The 19,522-nt window shown below is 42.9% G+C and overlaps 1 protein-coding gene across 1 annotated transcript; it reads right to left on the reverse strand.

Annotated features, from left to right (window-relative positions):
- Window positions 1–1,878: 1,878 nt before the first annotated feature.
- Window positions 1,879–8,141, reverse strand: LOC119360454 (plasma membrane ATPase 2-like). Its single transcript, XM_037626087.1, has 5 exons — window positions 8,075–8,141; window positions 2,601–3,118; window positions 2,471–2,503; window positions 2,306–2,387; window positions 1,879–2,218 (listed from the first exon to the last, which is right to left on the reverse strand). Exons 1-5 carry the CDS (start codon window positions 8,139–8,141, stop codon window positions 1,974–1,976), a joined length of 945 nt encoding a protein of 314 aa, XP_037481984.1. The 3' UTR covers window positions 1,879–1,973.
- Between the last annotated feature and the right edge of the window lie 11,381 nt (window positions 8,142–19,522).

Genomic DNA, 19,522 nt, shown 5'->3' on the forward strand with positions numbered 1-19,522 from the left:
TCTTCTTTATATATAGTTTTTTCTTTTCTGCTTCATTTGTTTTCTTCTATTTGTTTTTGAGAAATTCTTTATATAGTTTTTTATTTTTTGCCGTGACCCTCTCTACTCTTTCGTCCGAAACCAGCCCTGATACTTCGAAAGATATTGTCCAGTTTGTGCTAGGGGAGCAAATGATGTCAGAAAGGGTTGAAAATTGATGACGTGGTTTAGAATGGTGTGTACTGAACGCAAAAAAGTCTGAAGTTGTAATAAGTTTAAAAAATGAAGTGCCAGTTTTTGCCGTAACACAAGAAGTCCGGTGTTCTAATTAATAAGTTATTAAAAATAAAAAAAAAGGCGCAATGCTCGTTAGTTAGCTTCAAACCTTTCAGAACAGGGTAGACTACATTGCACACAGCTCCGTGCAATCTATTCTATTCCGAAAGGCTTGAAGCTAAGCAAGCTGCAGGGGAGCATTGCGCCTCTCCATCGTCTCTGCACTCACGGCTTATAAACAGCTCCTACTGCCTCTCTCCTAGCGAGGTGGGACTAAAAAACAGCTTAATAAGAAACTCTAGTACCGGTTCATGACATGAACTGGTACTAAAGGAGTTCGTGGGGCCCACGGCCTGACACAACATCATTAGTACCGGTTCGTGGGGCCCACGGCCTGATTTACTGTTTCACGGTCATTTCTCTTCCTCTTCTTCTTCTTCAGAGTTTGTTTTGCTGTGATTTACTGTTTCACGGTCATTTCTCTTCCTCTTCCTCTTCTTCTTCTTCTTCTTCTTCTTCTTCTTCTCCTTCTTCCTCTTATTCCTCTTCTTCTTCTTCTTCTTCTTGTCTTCTTCCTCTTCTTCTTCTTCTTCTTCTTCTTCTTCTTTTCCTTCTTCCTCTTATTCCTCTTCTTCTTCTTCCTCTTCTTCTTCTTCTTCTTCTTCTTCTTCTTCTTCTTCTTCTTCTTCTTCCTCTTCTTCCTTTTTATATAGTTTGAGAAGTAACACAGAAAAAAATACATTGATCAGTACCGCCTTTCAGCCAAAACACGCTACTGCTACAGAGAAGTACATAAAAAATACATTGATCATTAATGATATTTTTGTATAGAATCTAAATTGTCAATAGGAATCTACCACCGATTTAAGAACCGGCGAAGACTCCTATTGCACCCTCAGATCCTACACATAGAGTTCAATGAAGACCAAATGCTTGTGATAGTTTGAGAAGTAACATATTTAAGATGGTCAAATTCTTGCTAAGGGAGCGAGGTGGGACTAAAAATAGCCCCTGCCACAACCTCTTTAGTACCGGTTCGTGCCACAAACCGGTACAAAAAATGCTGGTCGGGCACCAGCATCTTTAGTACCGGTTCGTGGCACGAACCGGTACTAAAGATTCGCAATGAACCGGTATTAAAGGTCTCCTCCCGCCTAGTCATCTGAACCTGCCGGCTAATATGCAAACCGGTACTAATGTTACTCATATTAGGTCCTTTTTCTACTAGTGTCCGTGCCATACATGTAATTCACACTACACAGTGTCTATGCTGCTAGCAAAAACTGGAACATATTAGAACAGTACAGAGCCCTTTCCTGATAAAACTGAGACATAGTACTACCTCTATACCAAAATATAAGACATTTTTACAGTTGAATTAAAACTGTATTTCACGTCTTATATTTTGGTATGGAGGGAGTAGTAGAACAGAACAGAGCCCTTGTGTAGTCATAGGTAAAATTGACTCGCTGGGTATCTCTCTGAAAACAAATTACTGGCTTTATGTGCAAGTGAAGTAAAACCAAATCCATCGGATGGAAATATGCTACAGCTGAAAGAAAATGAAAAAAAGGCATCCATTCCCATCAATGTATGTACCCTGCCTTCAATTAAATTCTTGATTGATGTCGAACATGACCATCAGGTTTTTATTCACGGTGCAATCCACCAATAATACATATATAAATGATTGGCTGAAATAACAATGTGTGTGTCTCTCAGTCTGAAAGCAAAATTTCTCTCTTTCTCCCGAAGTACAGATCAACAGAGATGTTCATCGGTTCAGCCTTGGATGTGCTAACCTCAAAGAATGTGGTTCTGGTGACTGCCCAGTAGAAGAGCACCGTGGCCAGCGCGAGGTAGGCGCCGATGATGACCCCGGTGGCGAATATCTCGTTCAGCATCCAACTGTCCGGGCTCCGCGACGGCGTCACCCGGTCCTTGGATATCGCCATGATCGTCCCTGATCAAAGCATTTCGGTCAGGCTATGTGTTTCAGTATGGTCTGAAACTTGGCACCAAAGTTCAGAGGTGCTACTACATTAATTACCATCGTTGAGTATGGCTATGATGAGCACCATGAATGGCGGAAAGTCGTACTCCCATATCGACACCAGAAGAACAAACCCAACCTGCATCCATTCGAGTCAGAGAGGAAAGAAGATCACTGGAATTTCTACTACCAGGTTAAATTGATTTGCTGCTGCATTCTTACAACTACCCGTATGGTGATGCACACGGCGTAAATCTGCACCGGCAAGGTAATAGAAATCATCACAAGCAAATCTCAGTAACTGAACTGAATATTTGTAGCGTTGACAATGACGTCGAGGACCCAGACTCACCGTGTAGTTCTTCATGCGCTGGAAGATGGCGCAGCTGGTGAAGACGGCGCAGACGATGACACCGAGGCCGGGCTCCGTCAGCACGATTTCGGTGGCGGCCCGGGCGGCGTCCGCCGCGTCCGACACCGCGATGCCAATGTCGGCCTTCTTCAGCGCCGGCGCGTCGTTCACGCCGTCGCCCATCGTCCCGCACATGTGGCCGTTCGCCTGCAAGAGCCGCACTATCTCATGCTTGTGCTCCGGGAACACGCCCGCGAACCCGTCCACGCTCTCTACCAGCTCCTCCACCGGCGCCGCCGCCACCGCCCCCTCGTCGCCGCCGCAGCGGCTGCCGAACAGCGCCGCCGAAGAGGGCTCTGTGTCGTCCACGGCGATCGACGCTCTCCTCCGGCGAGGCCACACTGCAGCCGGCCGCTGCAGCTTCTCTTCGTCTTGTTCGGCCACTACAACCGCGGCGATGAGATCTGCGACTTGGAGCGACGACCGGCGAGGAGAGACACAGAGGAGGAGGCGGGCAGCTCGGGGAAAAAGAGAGGTCGGAGCAGATGCAGAGGCAGAACGAGGGTGGCGGCGGCGGCGCCAGAAGAATCGAGGGAGAGGAGAGGAGAGGTAGCGGCGGCGGCGGTATCGTCGAGAGATGGGGTCGTGCGGAGACCCGGGGCTAGGTCTTGCCAAGTGCTTTCGATTACGTACCCGTCTCGTGTTTTTTTTTTCATCGTTGGCACAGTAAAAAAAGGGACATGGACATCGCGGTTACTCGCCCTTGTAGCGACTGTTAAAGGGTTTAATTTGACTATCATTTAACAAATTTTGGGTATGGAACATGTCAAAATAAATATAATTATTTATACTAAATTTGATATTTGTTTATAATTATTGTCGTCAAATTACAAGCATAGTTTCAATGTTTATATTTTTTTGATGTTTCTTTTTAATTATTGTTCTCATCTTTAAAAAGTATATTGTAATAAAAGTTATAATTTTCATCTTAGAACATATATAACCTAGATCACATGTCTTCTTTAATGATTTGGTGTCTCTGCATTCATATAATGTATATGTATGTGTATGTATTCTAAAATATCTTAATATAGATAATAGATCTCTGACGTGTATGGTACAAAAAGTATGTTGCTAGCGATCTTTATGATTAGAAATACGCAAAGAAAATTGTAGCGCACAAAATATTTTTAAGAGGTGCTTGGTACAATTGGCACACTACTTTGTACTTTTTTTTGGTCAAATGTGTCTTACATATCGCGGGAGACGTGGTCGCCCGAAAGCATGTGGAACTAATTGAGGCATATTTCCGATGACGAAGACGACCAGAAGGAGCAACGTAATGAGCTTGGTGTTGGCCATAGGGACACACAATCAACTCTAGAAGGTAACCAGGAAGAGTAGCTCGAAGCTAAACCAAGTGGGAGAATCTCAACGGTCGAGAATTCGCTCATGTAGTCCTGGCCTCCTGAATGGTACACCCATCCATAGGAGGCCTGACTATTGTCTATAGGATAAGGATGAAATGTTATGCTATCGACCAATATAAGCAATAATTAGTCATGCCTAGTTACAAGCTATAGCTCTCCATGTCGATGTTTATAGTGCTATAACAAGCGTCAGTGCTACTCAAAGTGCAATTAGGGGGTTTGTTCCCATTTAACTACGAGATAGTGGTCTTATTTCTTCATTCCTAACATCATGGGTTGTTCCTTGTCTACAGTATAGGTGGTAATTTGCATTATTGGATATCGGGTTGCATGCTACATTTATTTTAAGGGCATGTTTGGTTTTCTACCAAATTTTAGCCAGCCAACGTGTTAACAAATAAGAAGTTGGCAACGGCAAGGCTTGCCAAAAGTTGGCAACTTGATGTGAGGTTCGCTATTTTTTTTATAACAAACAAAATATTAGCCAATATATATTTGGGCCAACGCGAGGTATTAAGATGCCAAGCTTTAGGTCAAACTAACCATGCTCTTAGTTTCAATGGAACCCCAAATCTCGGAGGGAGGCTAGTATAGGATCTTTCCTTTAGATGAGATCATAGGACAAATCTCAAAATTTCATAATTAGACAATCCATAAGATTCGGAAAAAGATTACTACATGCCTGCATGGTATGTTTACCACTCCAAGAAAAATCAGCGGTGGGTACGTCTAGCATTGTCGATGGGCGTATGTGTGCAGGTGTCTCCGGCAGATCTATACTTGGTGGAGTTGCTTGGATCTGGTCGTAGTTCATCTACATTTGTGTGTCTTCGGGTTGGATTCTTCTGATCTACCCTAGTCTTCAACGGCGGCAGTTGTTGTTCTGGTGCGTTGGTCCTATAAGACCTTAGCTAGATGACTTCCTGACTGTCTACTAGAACTAGTTTTCCTCGGCTCCAATGAGGGAGGGGCAGTGACGAAAGCATGCTCTCAGCTCGCTTCAATGCTTATAGTCGTAGGTACGTGGCCTACGGATCTGGCCCCCCTCCCCCCCTCCCCCCTCCTCCCCAAAATAAATAAATAAAAGAAAATCCCCTCTCTGGCGGGAGAGAAAGAAATGGAGAGGCGGATTGGAAATAATAATAATATAATAGAGAGTGTACGTGATTGTTTGTGACTTAGGCATGTGGGAGACCCAAGCAAGTTGTGCTCAACGTGTACCTTTCTTGTCTCTGTTTTTCCTTTTGAGTACAAATTAATTAATTAATAACTGATTTTAAATACCAACTCACCTCAAATGTACTATAAAACTGTTTTCGTGAGCAAACTTTCTTTTGACATGTGTTACAAGACGTAACCACATGTGTACCAACTCAACTTTGCATTAGACATCGTAATACCATTTCCTTTCGCACTTTCGTTTAGATGAGTCAGCTAATTCATTAGCTCTCCATCACTCCATGTCTGTACCATCCAATTGTATGTCATGAAAGTTGTGCTTTCCATCATCAATTTGAAGGACCTAAGAGTATCTCCAATTGACCCCCTATAATTTAAAGGAGGATGCGACCTAGTATCATTTAGTGGAGCATATTTGCTCTTCTAAAAAGTGTCATTTCTAACATGTCCTCTAAATTAAACTACCTATAGCTTATATTTGACTCATGCATTTCGTCGAATTGCAATGCAACACACGAAACACACATACAAGCTACTCCCTCCGTCTGCAAATATTTGTCATCAAAATGAATAAAAGGGATGTATCTAGACGTATTTTAATTCTAAATATATTCTTTTTTATCCATTTTGATGACAAATATTTTCGGACGGAGGGAGTAGTAGGTTGCTCTCCATCATGTGGCCTCATGTCACCGAGCAAATCGGCAGCAGTACCTAGCGGCAAGGTGACCATGGCGGTGCCAGTACCGGCTGCGCCATTGCTCCCGTTTGCATAAATGGCAAGTTTCTTTGGCAACGCCGACGACTGGATAGCACCACCTCGCCATCGTCCAAGAACATATCCCCGGCAGTTGTGTCGTCCTCCGCAAGCGCAAGAAGGAGGTGGAACACACTCCGGCGCGTGTGTGACGCCGTCTAGACACGGCGAGCAGAGCTCCTCTTGGAGCTGTATTTCGATCACTTCCCAACCGTGGGGTGCAGCTGGGTGTCGACGGTGCGGACAACGGGAGGAGCGCCACCATGCTAGGGACGGCGAGGAGGAGCGCCACCGTGGCCGGTGACGGTGGAAATGACAAAAAAATAAAGAAAAAAAATCGCCGGAATATCTACATTATTTGGCGGCGGGAGGTCGGCGGGGCTGCAGGGTGTCGGCTGTGCCGTGTGGTGGCCAACAGTGGCAGTAAGAGCGCTGCCGGAGTGGATGCGGCCGAGCGGGGCAAACCGTGGGTGAGAATGAAGAAAAAATATTTATCCTTCGCGGGTGAGTAGATGAGTACATTTAAGGGTCGCGCAGGATAAATTATTCTCCTCCAACCATTATAAGGGATTGGTTAGGTACCGATTAGAGAAGAAAAATGAAATTTATCGTCCTCTAATCCATTATATAAGGGGTCAGTTAGAGGTACTCTAAGGACCATACAATTTTACGCAAGGAACTCATCACACGCCATTCAGCTCCTTCGACTAAAAGTACTGCAAGCAGTTGAACCGACGGTTAACCAAATTCTGAACCTCTGCAACTTCGAGAAGTACGTACCGTCCAGATCAAGGATGGGAGGAACCATCTCCTTTGAGTGCAGCATCTGAAAAAAGTTGATAGACACTTCAAAACTTTATTAATGGTATCTCCCTACTCAGATCAACAAAACGGCGTTGGTATACTCATGTCACATGTCCCAGGTCATGCATCACCAGGCGCCATTCAGCTCCTTCGACTAAATGTACGGCAGCCGTGCGGTCTCTACACCATGGGTCAAAGGTCCCTTCGAGGTCTATGTCCCTTGGAGCAAGAGAGGTCTGCGGGGCAGGTATCAGGTGATACCGAGCCTTAGATGCTCCCATGATACGAGCTCCTTAACATTTTGCAAAAAAAGTCCTCTTGAAGTCCGAAAATTGCGAACAAGTATGGCAGCCTTTCAGAACCTTCCAGGAGCCGTTGGATCTGAGATCCAACGGACCAGAAGCTCGTATCATTGGAGCACCTAAGACATGGTATCACCTGATATTTTCCCATGCGCCTCAGATTGAAAATATGACCAAGTGTTGATGTTTCACGTCCAACAATGAATAGTCGAAAGTGTTGATGTTCTAAATATAGAAGGTGTATTAGTTTTTGTTTCAAAATACAAGCACATGTCCACTTCATTCCAAAATATAAGGTGTATTACTTTTTTTAAAAGTCAAATGTGTGCATGTTTGACCAAGTTTTCAAGAAAAAGTATCAATATCCACGGTACCAAACTTGTATCATTAGATCCATCACAAAAAGTATTTTCATATTTTATTTATTTTGTATTGTAGATGTTGAAATATTATTTTATAATCTTGGTAAAACATGCATAAGTTGACTTGCAGGGAAATCAATACACTTTATGTTCTGGAATGGGAGGAGATAAAACCGGATCAGATGAACCTCATGTTTGCTGGACAAAACAAAACCATAAACCAAATATATTTTCTCCATACATAGATAAAACAAAGAAGACTTCTATTCATGAGAAGAAAAAAAATCTATCATTACTATATTTTATACAGGATCTAGTGATTGGTTTTTACTATATGTTCCAGATCATGATCCCCGTTTCCTTTCCGCCCTCTTCAGCTGAATCCGTTCCTTTTGTTCCCTTCGCTTCAATGCATCAGCTCTCCATCTCTCTACTATCGAGTTCACATGCGTCAAAAAGTTCACATTCACTTCATCAATTTTCATGACACTAAGGACCTTACAATTTTCCACAGAGAACTTGGCACGGTAAACCTCAGGGTTACCCAGCTCCATCAACTCAAATTGTATCTTGATGTTTTTCTAACAGTTTTGCAAGCAATTGAAGCCGCAACCAGTCTGAAGAAGTACAGGGGAACAACCGTCTTTGTCATTCTCGAGCATGAGCGGGACAATCTCTTTCGTGTCGCACCTCTTGAAGAAACCCATCGACACATCGGAATCAGATAAGGGTACCTCCCTACTGATCATGTTAGGAAGTCTGTAATACCAAGGATGTGTAGTAATCCGAATCCACAGATCGTGGATTGCAGGGCAGCATTGAAGTAACTTGGAGATGATGGCAGCCACGTCGTTTCTGCGCCCTGTGCCATAGGACAATTGGAGCTCTAGACGTTCAAGACCGGAAAAAGTGACCAAGTGCTCGGGTGAGTCGGGTCTCATGCTCTTCTTGCGACCCGCTGTGATGCAATCGATGTTTTGCACCTTCAATCCGATGGCCTTTGCATGCTGAAAGTTGCGAAGGAATTGCCAGAATGGAGCGAAGCGTACCTCGACCCATTTACCGTCCTCCTCCTCTTCCTCATACATCAATTCGAGAGTCAAATCGACATGTGCCAACCTCGTCGCCTGTGATCTCATCGAGAACTCCGTAAGGGGTCTGCTGTACTTGAAGACGCGCAAGCATGGCGTGTCGAGCTCAATGCCTTTGCATGCCCCAAAACGCGCAAGCTTGGAGTGTAGAGCACAATCATCTACGCGAAAGGGGCCCACCAACGTGAGGGTGGTGAGGCTAGGGGAGCGCACCACCAATCGGTTGCTATTGTTTGTGCGAGAGAGACTCTGGAAGACGTGGCTTTCGATATGGAGGCTTCCGAGGTTCGGCGTGGCACGGATCAAGTCCTCAAGATCCTTGGTCGACGACGAGCACATGCAAAGCCGTAGCACGGAGAGCCGAGGGAAGGAGGCAGTAGTGACGTGTCAGCGACAGTGCACCCAGCTCCAAGGCGCCAATCAAAGAGGTTGAAAGTCAAGGCCGGCCGAAGAGGCAGCCTCGCTTACCAGCTCGGCTGGCTGGGTCGGAATGGGCCCATGTAGGTGTGAGTACTTAAATGGGTGTCGTCGACTGGGATGGGTGGACGGTGGCAACGGCTAGCTGTCCTATAGCGTGTGTATCTCTCCTTCCTCCTCCTGTAATCCCCTGAGATGTAAACGAAACCTCGATCTCGAATTCAATGGCTAGTTGAGAGAGAATTGCCCTAACAATCTGGTATCAGAGCCGTTCCTTCCTCTTCCACCCGCCATGGATCTTCCGGGCCACCCCCACCGCATGTGTCTCGCCAGCCGGCGTCGAGGGGAGGCCATGGAAATTTTTTCCCTTGAAACCAAGGTGATCTACGAGCTCCTGCGCGCCCACTTCGACGCGGCGCTTTCCAAGAGCTCCTCAGAGTGCAGCGAGGAGATGGTCGCCGCCCTCGCCAAGTTGGACAGCAAGCTCGACCGTCTCCCAGGCTGCATCAACGACGTCAAGCTCCCCATCGGCGTCGATTTGGACGAGTTGCGGGGCAAAATTGGAGCCGAGCGTGGCGCTGCTTCTTCACCAACTGCACCACCTTCGCCGCGGCAGCCTCCCGTCACCAACCGCGCTACTCCCCATAGTAGCGGCTCCAGCGGCTTGGATGGATTTCGATCTGGCACCGAGCAGAGGAGTTCTGGCGACAAGTACGTTCCACCACCAGCTCGAGGTATTTTATCTGATCCATTGGCGTCTCGCCAGATAGTGCCTATCAGTGACGGATTTAGATCCTACCACTCGGATGCTGCAAGTTTTGGTCCGCGGATTGAGTTGCCGTGATTTTATGGGTCCAATCCCAAGCTGTGGCAGTCTCGTTGCAAGGATTATTCCAGGTTTTGGCACATACCACCAGTTCAGTGGATCCCATTTGCATCTGCTTTGTTTGAGGGGACTGCTGCTCGTTGGCTTGAATCCGTGCAACACCGTGCTCCTAATGTGAGCTGGGCAGAATTTTGTGAGTTGCTTCAGTCCCGTTTTGGCAGGAACAAGCATCAGATCATTTTGAGGCAGATGTTCCATGTTCGACAGACCAGCACAGTAGAGGAGTATGTTGAGAGGTTTTCTGAACTGTATGATCAATTAACTGCTTATGAACCAAACCCGGACCCAGTGCATTATGTAACTAGATTCATGTAAGGTTTAAACCCAGTAGCTCGTTTTCTAGTTGGTATTCAGCAACCAACGGATTTGGACTCTGTGTATGCACTGGCACTCCTGTCTGAAGAACTCAGTGATAGTTCAGTGGGCACATCTAGCCTGGTGCATAACAAGCGTGTCCCTGGTTCTTCCAGTCGAGTTCCTGCTAGTAAATCAGTAGAAGATAAATGGCCACCTGATGCAGTGCATCCTAACCAAAATGAAGATCGTTGGTCTGCTCTTCGTGCTTACAGAAAGTCAAAAGGCCTGTGTTTCACCTGTGGAGAACGCTGGGCTAAAGACCACCATTGCAAGCAGGAAGTTCAGTTACATGTGGTTCAGGAAATGCTAGATTATGTGCAGAGCATGCCTTCTGAAATCAGTGACACTGAAGAAGATAGTGCTACTGAAGTAAATGCTATTTGTTTATCTGCTTCTGCTTTAGGAGATCCTTCTGCTACTGCTGTTTCTACCATGAAACTGAAGGTTCAGTTGCAAGGGCATCATTTCATTTTCCTGGTGGATTCTGGTAGTACTCATTCCTTCATCGATTGTGCAGCAGCTGTCAAACTTAAAGGAATTTCTGCAATGCCTGTTAGTATGGTCAAAGTTGCAAATGGCGGTTTAGTTCCTTGCTCTCAGCAGTTACTGTCAGGCTCATGGACTATTGCTGGTCATTCCTTTATCAGTGATTTTAAGGTTTTCCCCTGGGTTCTTATAGTGGCATTCTGGGCCTTGATTGGTTAGCTGCTAACAGCCCTATGCAAGTGGATTGGGCTGAGCATTGGCTTTCTTTCAAACTCCATGGTGCTCAGGTAAATTTATTGGGAGAAGATGCAACTCCTAAAATTCTAGTTGTAGTGGAACTGTTTGCCTTACTCACTACTAAAGGGGAGAAAACAACTCAATTACCCCCATATATTCAGGCTATTATAGATGAATATGCTCCTGTCTTTGCTGCCCCTTCTGGTCTGCCACCTAGGAGGAAGTATGGTCACACAATTCCTCTGATTCCTGGTGCCACACCAGTCTACATCAGACCTTATAGAGTTGCACCTGCTCTAAAAGACGAAATGGAGAGACAAGTTCAGGAGATGTTGGCCTCTGGAATAATCAGACATAGTAATAGTGCATTTTCTTCTCCAATGTTGTTAGTACAAAACAAGGACAAAATCTGGAGACCAGTGTTTGATTACAGACATTTGAATGCCATTACTGTCAAAAGTAAGTTCCCAATTCTAGTTATTGATGAGTTATTGGATGAATTAGCTGGTTCTTGCTGGTTTTCTAAATTAGATCTTCGGTCTGGATATCATCAAATCAGACTTGCACCTGGTGAAGAACATAAAACTGCTTTTCAGACACGGTGGTCACTTTGAGTTCCTGGTGCTCTCTCAAGGATTGACTGGTGGACCCAATACCTTCCAGTTTGCTATGAATGACACCTTATCTCCTTGTTTCAGAAAAAATGCTGTAGTTTTCTTTGATGACATCTTGATATTCAGTGCTACTTATGCTTTATTTACACTTGCAACACTTAGCACAGGTTCTGAAGTTGTTGTTGCAACATCAGTGGCAAGTTAAACTTTCCAAATGCATGTTTGCTCATACTCAAATTGGTTATTTGGGGCATATTATTAGTGGACAAGGGGTTGCTACAGATCCTGCTAAGATTAGCAGTATTCAGGATTGGCCAGTTCCTGTTTCAGCTAAAGAAGTGAGAGGTTTCTTGGGCTTGGCTGGTTATTACAGAAATTTTATTTCCCATTATGGCATTATTAGTAAACCTCTTACTAATTTGCTTAAGAAGGGGGTGCCTTTCCATTGGACAGATCAAGAGTAGGTGGCTTTTGGTACTCTCAAGCAAGCTCTAGTTACAGCTCTAGTTCTAGCTCTCCCTGACTTCTCCAAGAAATTCATTGTAGAGACTGATGCTTGTGATGTGGGTATTGGAGCTGTTCTCATGCAGGAAGGTCATCCGTTGGCATATGTTAGTAAAGCTCTGGGGCCCAGGAATCAGGCTTTATCAGTGTATGAGAAAGAGTATTTAGCTATTCTTCTTGCTGTTGAGCATTGGCGTCAGTACCTACAACTGTCAGAATTTATTATCAAAACTGATCAATGCAGTTTGGCTGGCTTACTTGAGGAGAGGTTACACACTAAATGGCAACAAAAAGCTCTCACTAAGTTGATGGGACTGCAATATACAATTGTTTATAAACAGGGAGTGGAGAATTGTGCTGCTGATGCGTTACCTAGGAAACCACACACTGAGAGCAGTTTGTTACCTAAAATCCTCAGCATTTCCTCAGCACAGCCTGCTTGGTTATCTGACATTTTGCGTAGTTATGATCAGGATAACTTTTGCATTGATCTCCTTCAGAAACTCTTTGTTTCCCCTGCAGCTGACAGTAAGTTTTCTCTCAAGGCTGGAATCTTACGAGTTGGTAAATGCATCTGGGTTGGTTCTGATCCACAGTTGCAGCGCACGATCGTTGAAACCGTTCATGCTAGTTGATGACCCACAAGTATAGGGGATCTATCGTAGTCCTTTCGATAAGTAAGAGTGTCGAACCAAACGAGGAGCAGAAGGAAATGACAAGCGGTGTTCAGTAAGGTATTCTCTGCAAGCACTGAAATTGTACGTAACAGATAGTTTTGCGATAAGATAATTTGTAATGGGTAACAAGCAATGAAAGTAAATAAAGTGCAGCAAGGTGGCCCAATCCTTTTAGTAGCAAAGGACAAGCCTGGACAAATTCTTATAATGAGAAAAGCGCTCCCGAGGACACATGGGAATTATCATCAAGCTAGCTTTCATCACACTCATATGATTCGCGTTCGTTACTTTGATAATTTGATATGTGGGTGGAACGGGTGCTTGGGTACTGCCCTTTCTTGGACAAGCATCCCACTTATGATTAACCCCTATTGCAAGCATTCGCAAGTACAAAAGAAGTATTAAGGTAAACCTAACCATAGCATGAAACTAGTGGATCCAAATCAGCCCCTTACGAAGCAACACATAAACTAGGGTTTAAGCTTCTGTCACTCTAGCAACCCATCATCTACTTATTACTTCCCAATGCCTTCCTCTAGGCCCAAATAATGATGAAGTGTCATGCAGTCGACGTTCACATAACACCACTAGAGGAGAGACAACATACATCTCATCAAAATACCGAACAAATACCAAATTCACATGACTACTGATAGCAAGACTTCAGCCATGTCCTCAGGAACAAACATAACTACTCACAAAGCATACTCATGTTCATAATCAGAGGGGTATTAATATGCATTAAGGATCTGAATATATGATCTTCCACCAAATAAACCAACTAGCATCAACTACAAGGAGTAATCAACACTACTAGCAACCCACATGTACCAATCTGAGGTTTGGGTACAAAGATTGGATACAAGAGATGAACTAGGGTTTGAGAGGAGATGGTGCTGGTGAAGATGTTGATGGAGATTGACCCCCTCCCGATGAGAGGATCGTTGGTGATGACGATGGTGATGATTTCCCCCTCCCGGAGGGAAGTTTCCCCGACTGAACAGCTCCACCGAAGCGCTAGATTGGTTCCGCCAAGGTTCCGCCTCGTGGCGGCGGAGTTTCGTCCCGTAAGCTTGCTTATGATTTTTTTCCAGGGTAAAGGACTTCATATAGCAGAACATGGGCACAGGAGGGCCACCAGGGGGCCCACGAGGCAGGGGGTCGCGCCCCCACCCTCATGGCCAGGGTGTGGGCCCCCTCTGGTACTTCTTTCGCTCAATAATTTTTATTAATTCCAAAAATGACTTTCGTGGAGTTTCAGGACTTTTGGAGCTGTGCAGAATAGGTTTGCAATATTTTCTCCTTTTCCAGCCCAGAATCCCAGCTGCTGGCATTCTCCCTCTTCATGTCAAACCTTGTAAAATAAGAGAGAATAGCCATAAGTATTGTGACATAACGTGTAATAGAAGCCCATAATCCAATAAATATCGATATAAAAGCATGATGCAAAATGGACATATCAACTCCCCCAAGCTTAGACCTCGCTTGTCCTGAAGCGGAAGCCGATATCGAAAAATATGTCCACATGTTTAGAGATAGAGGTGTCGATAAAAATAAAATACGGACATGAGGGCATAATGATCATTCTTATAACAACAACATATATAGATTTTGTCATATGATTTCTTATGCTCAAGTAACAATCTATTCACAATGTCAAGTATGAATTAGAAACTTCATTGAGAACTAACAAACTACAATCTCAGTCATTGAAGCAATTGCAATTTATCATAACATCGGAAAGAGTCAAGAATAGAGTTTTTCAGCAAGTCCACATACTCAACTATTATTTAGTCTTCTACAATTGCTAACACTCTTGCAATACTTATGGTTCTGGAGTTTTAATCGGACACAGAGAAGATAGGGGCTTATAGTGTTGCCTCCCAACATCTTACCTCAAGGGTAATGTCAACAATAATAGTTCATGCTAACTTACATACAATTGGATATATATATATCAAGATCTTTCCAACACGAGGTGCTTGCCAAAGGATAAAATGAAAAAGGGAAAGGTGAAGATCACCTTGACTCTTGCATAAAGTAAAAGACATAAAGTAAAACATAGGCCGTTCGCAGAGGGAAGCAGAGGTTGTCATGTGCTTTTAGGGTTGGATGCACAAAATCTTAATGCAAAAGAATGTCACTTTGTATTGCCACTTGTGATATGAACCTTTATTATGCAGTCCGTCGCTTTTATTACTTACATATCACACGATTGTATCAAGCTTATTTTCTCCGCACTAATAAGTCATACATATTTAGAGAGCAATTTTTATTGCTTGCAACATGATAACTTACATGAAGGATCTTACTCAATCCATAGGTAGGTATGGTGGACTCTCATGGCAGAACTGGGTTTAAGGATATTTGGAAGCACGAGTAGTATCTCTACTTGGTGCAAGGAATTTGGCTAGCATGAGGGGGAAATGCAAGCTCAACATGTTGGATGATCCATGACAATATACTTTAACGAAGATGTGAGAAAACATAACCCATTATGTTGTCTTCCTTTTCCAACATCAACTCTTTAGCATGTCATAGTTTAATGAGTGCTCACAATCATAAAAGATGTCCAAGATAGTATATTTATATGTGAAAACCTCTCTTTCTTTATTACTTCCTATTAATTGCAACAATGACCAACACTACATTTGCAAACTCTCAACAACTTTTATGTATCATACTCTTTATGTGTGAAGTCATTACTATCCATAAGATCAATATGAACTGTTTTATTTCTTTTTATCTCTTTTTATTTTCTCAAGATCATAGCAAGAAAGCAAAGCCCTTGACCCAACACTAATCTTTATTATAGATAGCTCACGGACTCGATTACATAGAGGGATCACAAAGAAAAACTCAAAACTAATTCATACCAAAACTTTATTCTACTAGATCTAGGTATTACCAAAAGGATCAAACTAAGTAAAATGGTAAAGATAGGAGCGTGATGGCGATACGATACCGGGGCAACTCCCCCAAGCTTGGCGGTTGCCAAGGGGAGTGCCCATACCCATGTGATTATGCCTCCTTCTTCAGAGTTGGTGTTGTGATCTTCTTGGCGATGATGCCCCTCAGGATACGATTCTCCTCCTCGAGCTTATTGACTTGTTGTTTGAGGTCCATATTTTCCTTGTGGAGCTTGCCCGTGACAGCTAAAGCTCCTTTTACCCAAGGATGCTGCATAGCTTCTGGAGAACAAGTCACACTCCTTTTCATATTTCCATAAGAAATAAATTTAACATTGGAAGGGATGACCGAGTTTGGAATAGCTGAGCTCTGTAGTTCCCCCATCATGAATCATGCTTGGAAGCGAGAGGTAGCTTCTTGATCCTCCTCCATGGCATCTATCCTTTTCAAGTCGGCCTCCATCTCATCCTCCATTGATGGCCCAAAGTGATAAGCATCGCTGTTTGCTCCTAGACCTGGCGTCGGGTGGGACACCTGACTCTCCCCGACTGACTCTTGAGAAGACATCTCGCTCTAAATATGTAACAGAAACAGCTCAAAACAAAGCCAGAAGATTTTTGCATGATACGCTGGTCAAAACCTTCGGAAGATTATATAATGAACTTTTTACCGACCAAGAGAAGTATCCTGCAAGAAAACAGAGTCCGGAGAGCACACGAGGTGCCCACGAGGCAGGGGGGCGCACCCTCCACCCTCGTGGAGGCCTCGTGTCCTTCCCGGACTACTTCTTATTTTTCTATTTTCTTAAATATTCCAAACCGGAGAAAAAATGCTATTGGAACTGTTTTGGAGTCGGTTTACTTACCGTATCACATACCTATTCCTTTTCGTAGTCTGAAACGTTCTGGAAGGTGTCTCTTATGTATTCCTCCGGGGTTACGATTTCAATAATATTAGTTTCAACATTTATAGGATTACCTGAGATATAATGTTTGATTCTTTGACTGCTCACCACCCTCGGACTTGTGCCTTCAAAGTTGTTGATTTTTATGGCACCGGAACGATAGACCTCCTCGATAACGTAAGGGCCTTCCCATTTAGAGAGAAGTTTTCCTGCAAAAAATCTTAAACGAGAGTTGAAAAGCAAAACATAATCACCTACGTTAAACTCACGCTTTTGTATCCTTTTGTCATGCCATCTTTTAACTTTTTCTTTAAACAGCTTGGCATTCTCATAAGCCTGGGTTCTCCATTCATCAAGTGAGCTAATGTCAAATAACCTCTTCTCACCGGCAAGTTTGAAATCATAATTGAGCTTTTTAATGGCCCAATATGCCTTATGTTCAAGTTCGAGAGGTAAGTGACATGCTTTTCCATAAACCATCTTATACGGAGACATACCCATCAGATTCTTATATACAGTCCTATAAGCCCATAAAGCATCATCAAGTTTCTTGGACCAATTCTTTCTAGATCTATTAACAGTCTTTTGCAAAATTAATTTGAGCTCTCTATTACTCAACTCTACTTGACCACTAGACTGTGGGTGATATGGAGATGCAATTCTATGATTAACATCATACTTAACAAGCATTTTATGGAAAACACCATGAATAAAATGTGAACCACCATCAGTCATTAAGTATCTAGGGACTCCAAACCTCGGAAAAATAACTTCTTTAAGCATCTTAATAGAGGTGTTATGATCAGCACTACTAGTTGGAATAACTTCTACCCACTTACTAACGTAATCAACAGCAACTAAAATATGTGTATATCCATTAGAGGTAGGAAAAGGTCCCATATATCAAAGCCCCAAACATCAAATGGTTCAATAACAAGAGAATAATTCATAGGCATTTCTTGACGTCTACTAATATTACCAATTCTTTGACATTCATCAGAAGACAAGACAAACTTACGGGCATCTTTGAAGAGAGTAGGCCAATAAAAACCGGATTGCAATACCTTATGTGCAATTCTATCTCCAGCATGTTGTCCTCCATATGGTTCTGAGTGACACTTGCGTAGGATCTGTTCCTGTTCATGCTCAGGTACACAACGCCTAATAACACCATCTACTCCTTCTTTATAAAGGTGTGGGTCATCCCAGAAGTAATGTCTTAAATCAGAAAAGAACTTTTTCTTTTGCTGGTATGTAAAACTAGGTGGTATAAATTTAGCAACAATGTAGTTAGCATAATCAGCATACCATGGAGCAGTATGAGAAGCATTTATGACCGCTAATTGTTCATCAGGAAAGCTATCATCAATAGGTAGTGGGTCATCAAGAACATTCTCTAACCTAAACAAGTTATCTACAACGGGGTTCTCAGCTCCCTTTCTATCAATAATATGCAAATCAAATTCTTGTAGCAAGAGAACCCATCTAATAAATCTAGGTTTAGCATCTTTCTTTTCCATAAGATATTTCATAATAGCATGATCAGTGTGAATAGTTACTTTAGAATCAACAATATAAGGTCTGAACTTATCACAAGCGAATACAACTGCTAGGAATGCTTTTTCAGTGGTAGCATAATTTCTCTGGGCAGTGTCAAGAGTTTTACTTGCATGCTAGATAACATTTAATTTCTTATCAACTCTTTGCCCTAGAACATCACCTACAGCATAATCGCTAGCATCACACATAATTTCAAAGGGTAAATTCCAATCAGGTGGCTGACGAATAGGTGCAGAAATCAAAGCTTTCTTAAGTATTTCAAATGCTTCTACACAATCATCATCGAGAACAAAAGGAATATCCTTTTGTAATAGATTAGTCAGAGTCCTAGAGATTTTAGAAAATTCCTTAATGAACCTCCTATAAAAACCTGCATGACCAAGGAAACTTTGTATACCTTTTATGTCCTTGGGACACGACATCTTTTCAATAGCATCAACTTTAGCTTTATCAACTTCAATACCTCTTTCAGAAATTTTATGCCCCAAGACAATGCCTTCATTAACCATAAAGTGGCACTTTTCCCAATTCAATATGAGACTAGTGTCTTTGCATCTCTGCAAAACTCGATCAAGGTTGCTCAAGCAATCATCAAAAGAGGATCCATAAATGGAGAAATCATCCATGAATACCTCACAAATCATTTCACAGAAGTCAGAGAATATAGCCATCATGCATCTTTGAAAGGTAGCAGGTGCGTTACATAAACCAAAAGGCATACGTCTATAAGAAAAGGTACCGAAAGGGCAAGTAAAAGTAGTCTTTGCTTGATCGTCCGCCGACACAGGTATTTGAGAGAAACCATAATAACCATCTAGAAAGCAAAAATGTGTATGTTTGGATAGTCTTTCTAGCATTTGATCAATAAAAGGTAAAGGGTAATGATCTTTCTTAGTAGCTTTATTTAATTTATGGAAATCAATTACCATCCTATAACCTGTAATAATTCTTTGCGGGATCAATTCATCTTTGTCATTAGGAACAATAGTAATACCTCCTTTCTTAGGGACACAATGGACAGGACTTACCCACTGACTATCAGCAACAGGATAAATTATACCTACTTCAAGGAGCTTTAGTATTTCTTTTATTACCACTTCTTTCATCTTAGGATTTAATCGTCATTGATGATCTCTCACTGGTTTTGAGCCTTTGTCCAATTTAATTTTGTGTTGGCATACAGTGGGACTAATGCCCATAAGATCATCAAGAGTATATCCAATAGCAGCACAATGCTTCTTCAGAGTTTTCAATAATATCTCCTCTTCTTGCTCTAAAAGGTTAGCACTAACAATAACAGGATATATCTTCTTTTCATCAAGATAAGCATATTTAAGAGTATCAGGTAATGGTTTAAGCTCAAACACGGGATCACCCTTAGGTGGAGGAGGATCCCCTAGGATTTTAACATGCAAGTTGTGTTTCAAAATAGGACCCTGTTTAAA

The sequence above is a fragment of the Triticum dicoccoides genome, chromosome 2B, assembly GCF_002162155.2.
Source record: "Triticum dicoccoides isolate Atlit2015 ecotype Zavitan chromosome 2B, WEW_v2.0, whole genome shotgun sequence".
Taxonomy (NCBI): Eukaryota; Viridiplantae; Streptophyta; class Magnoliopsida; order Poales; family Poaceae; genus Triticum; species Triticum dicoccoides.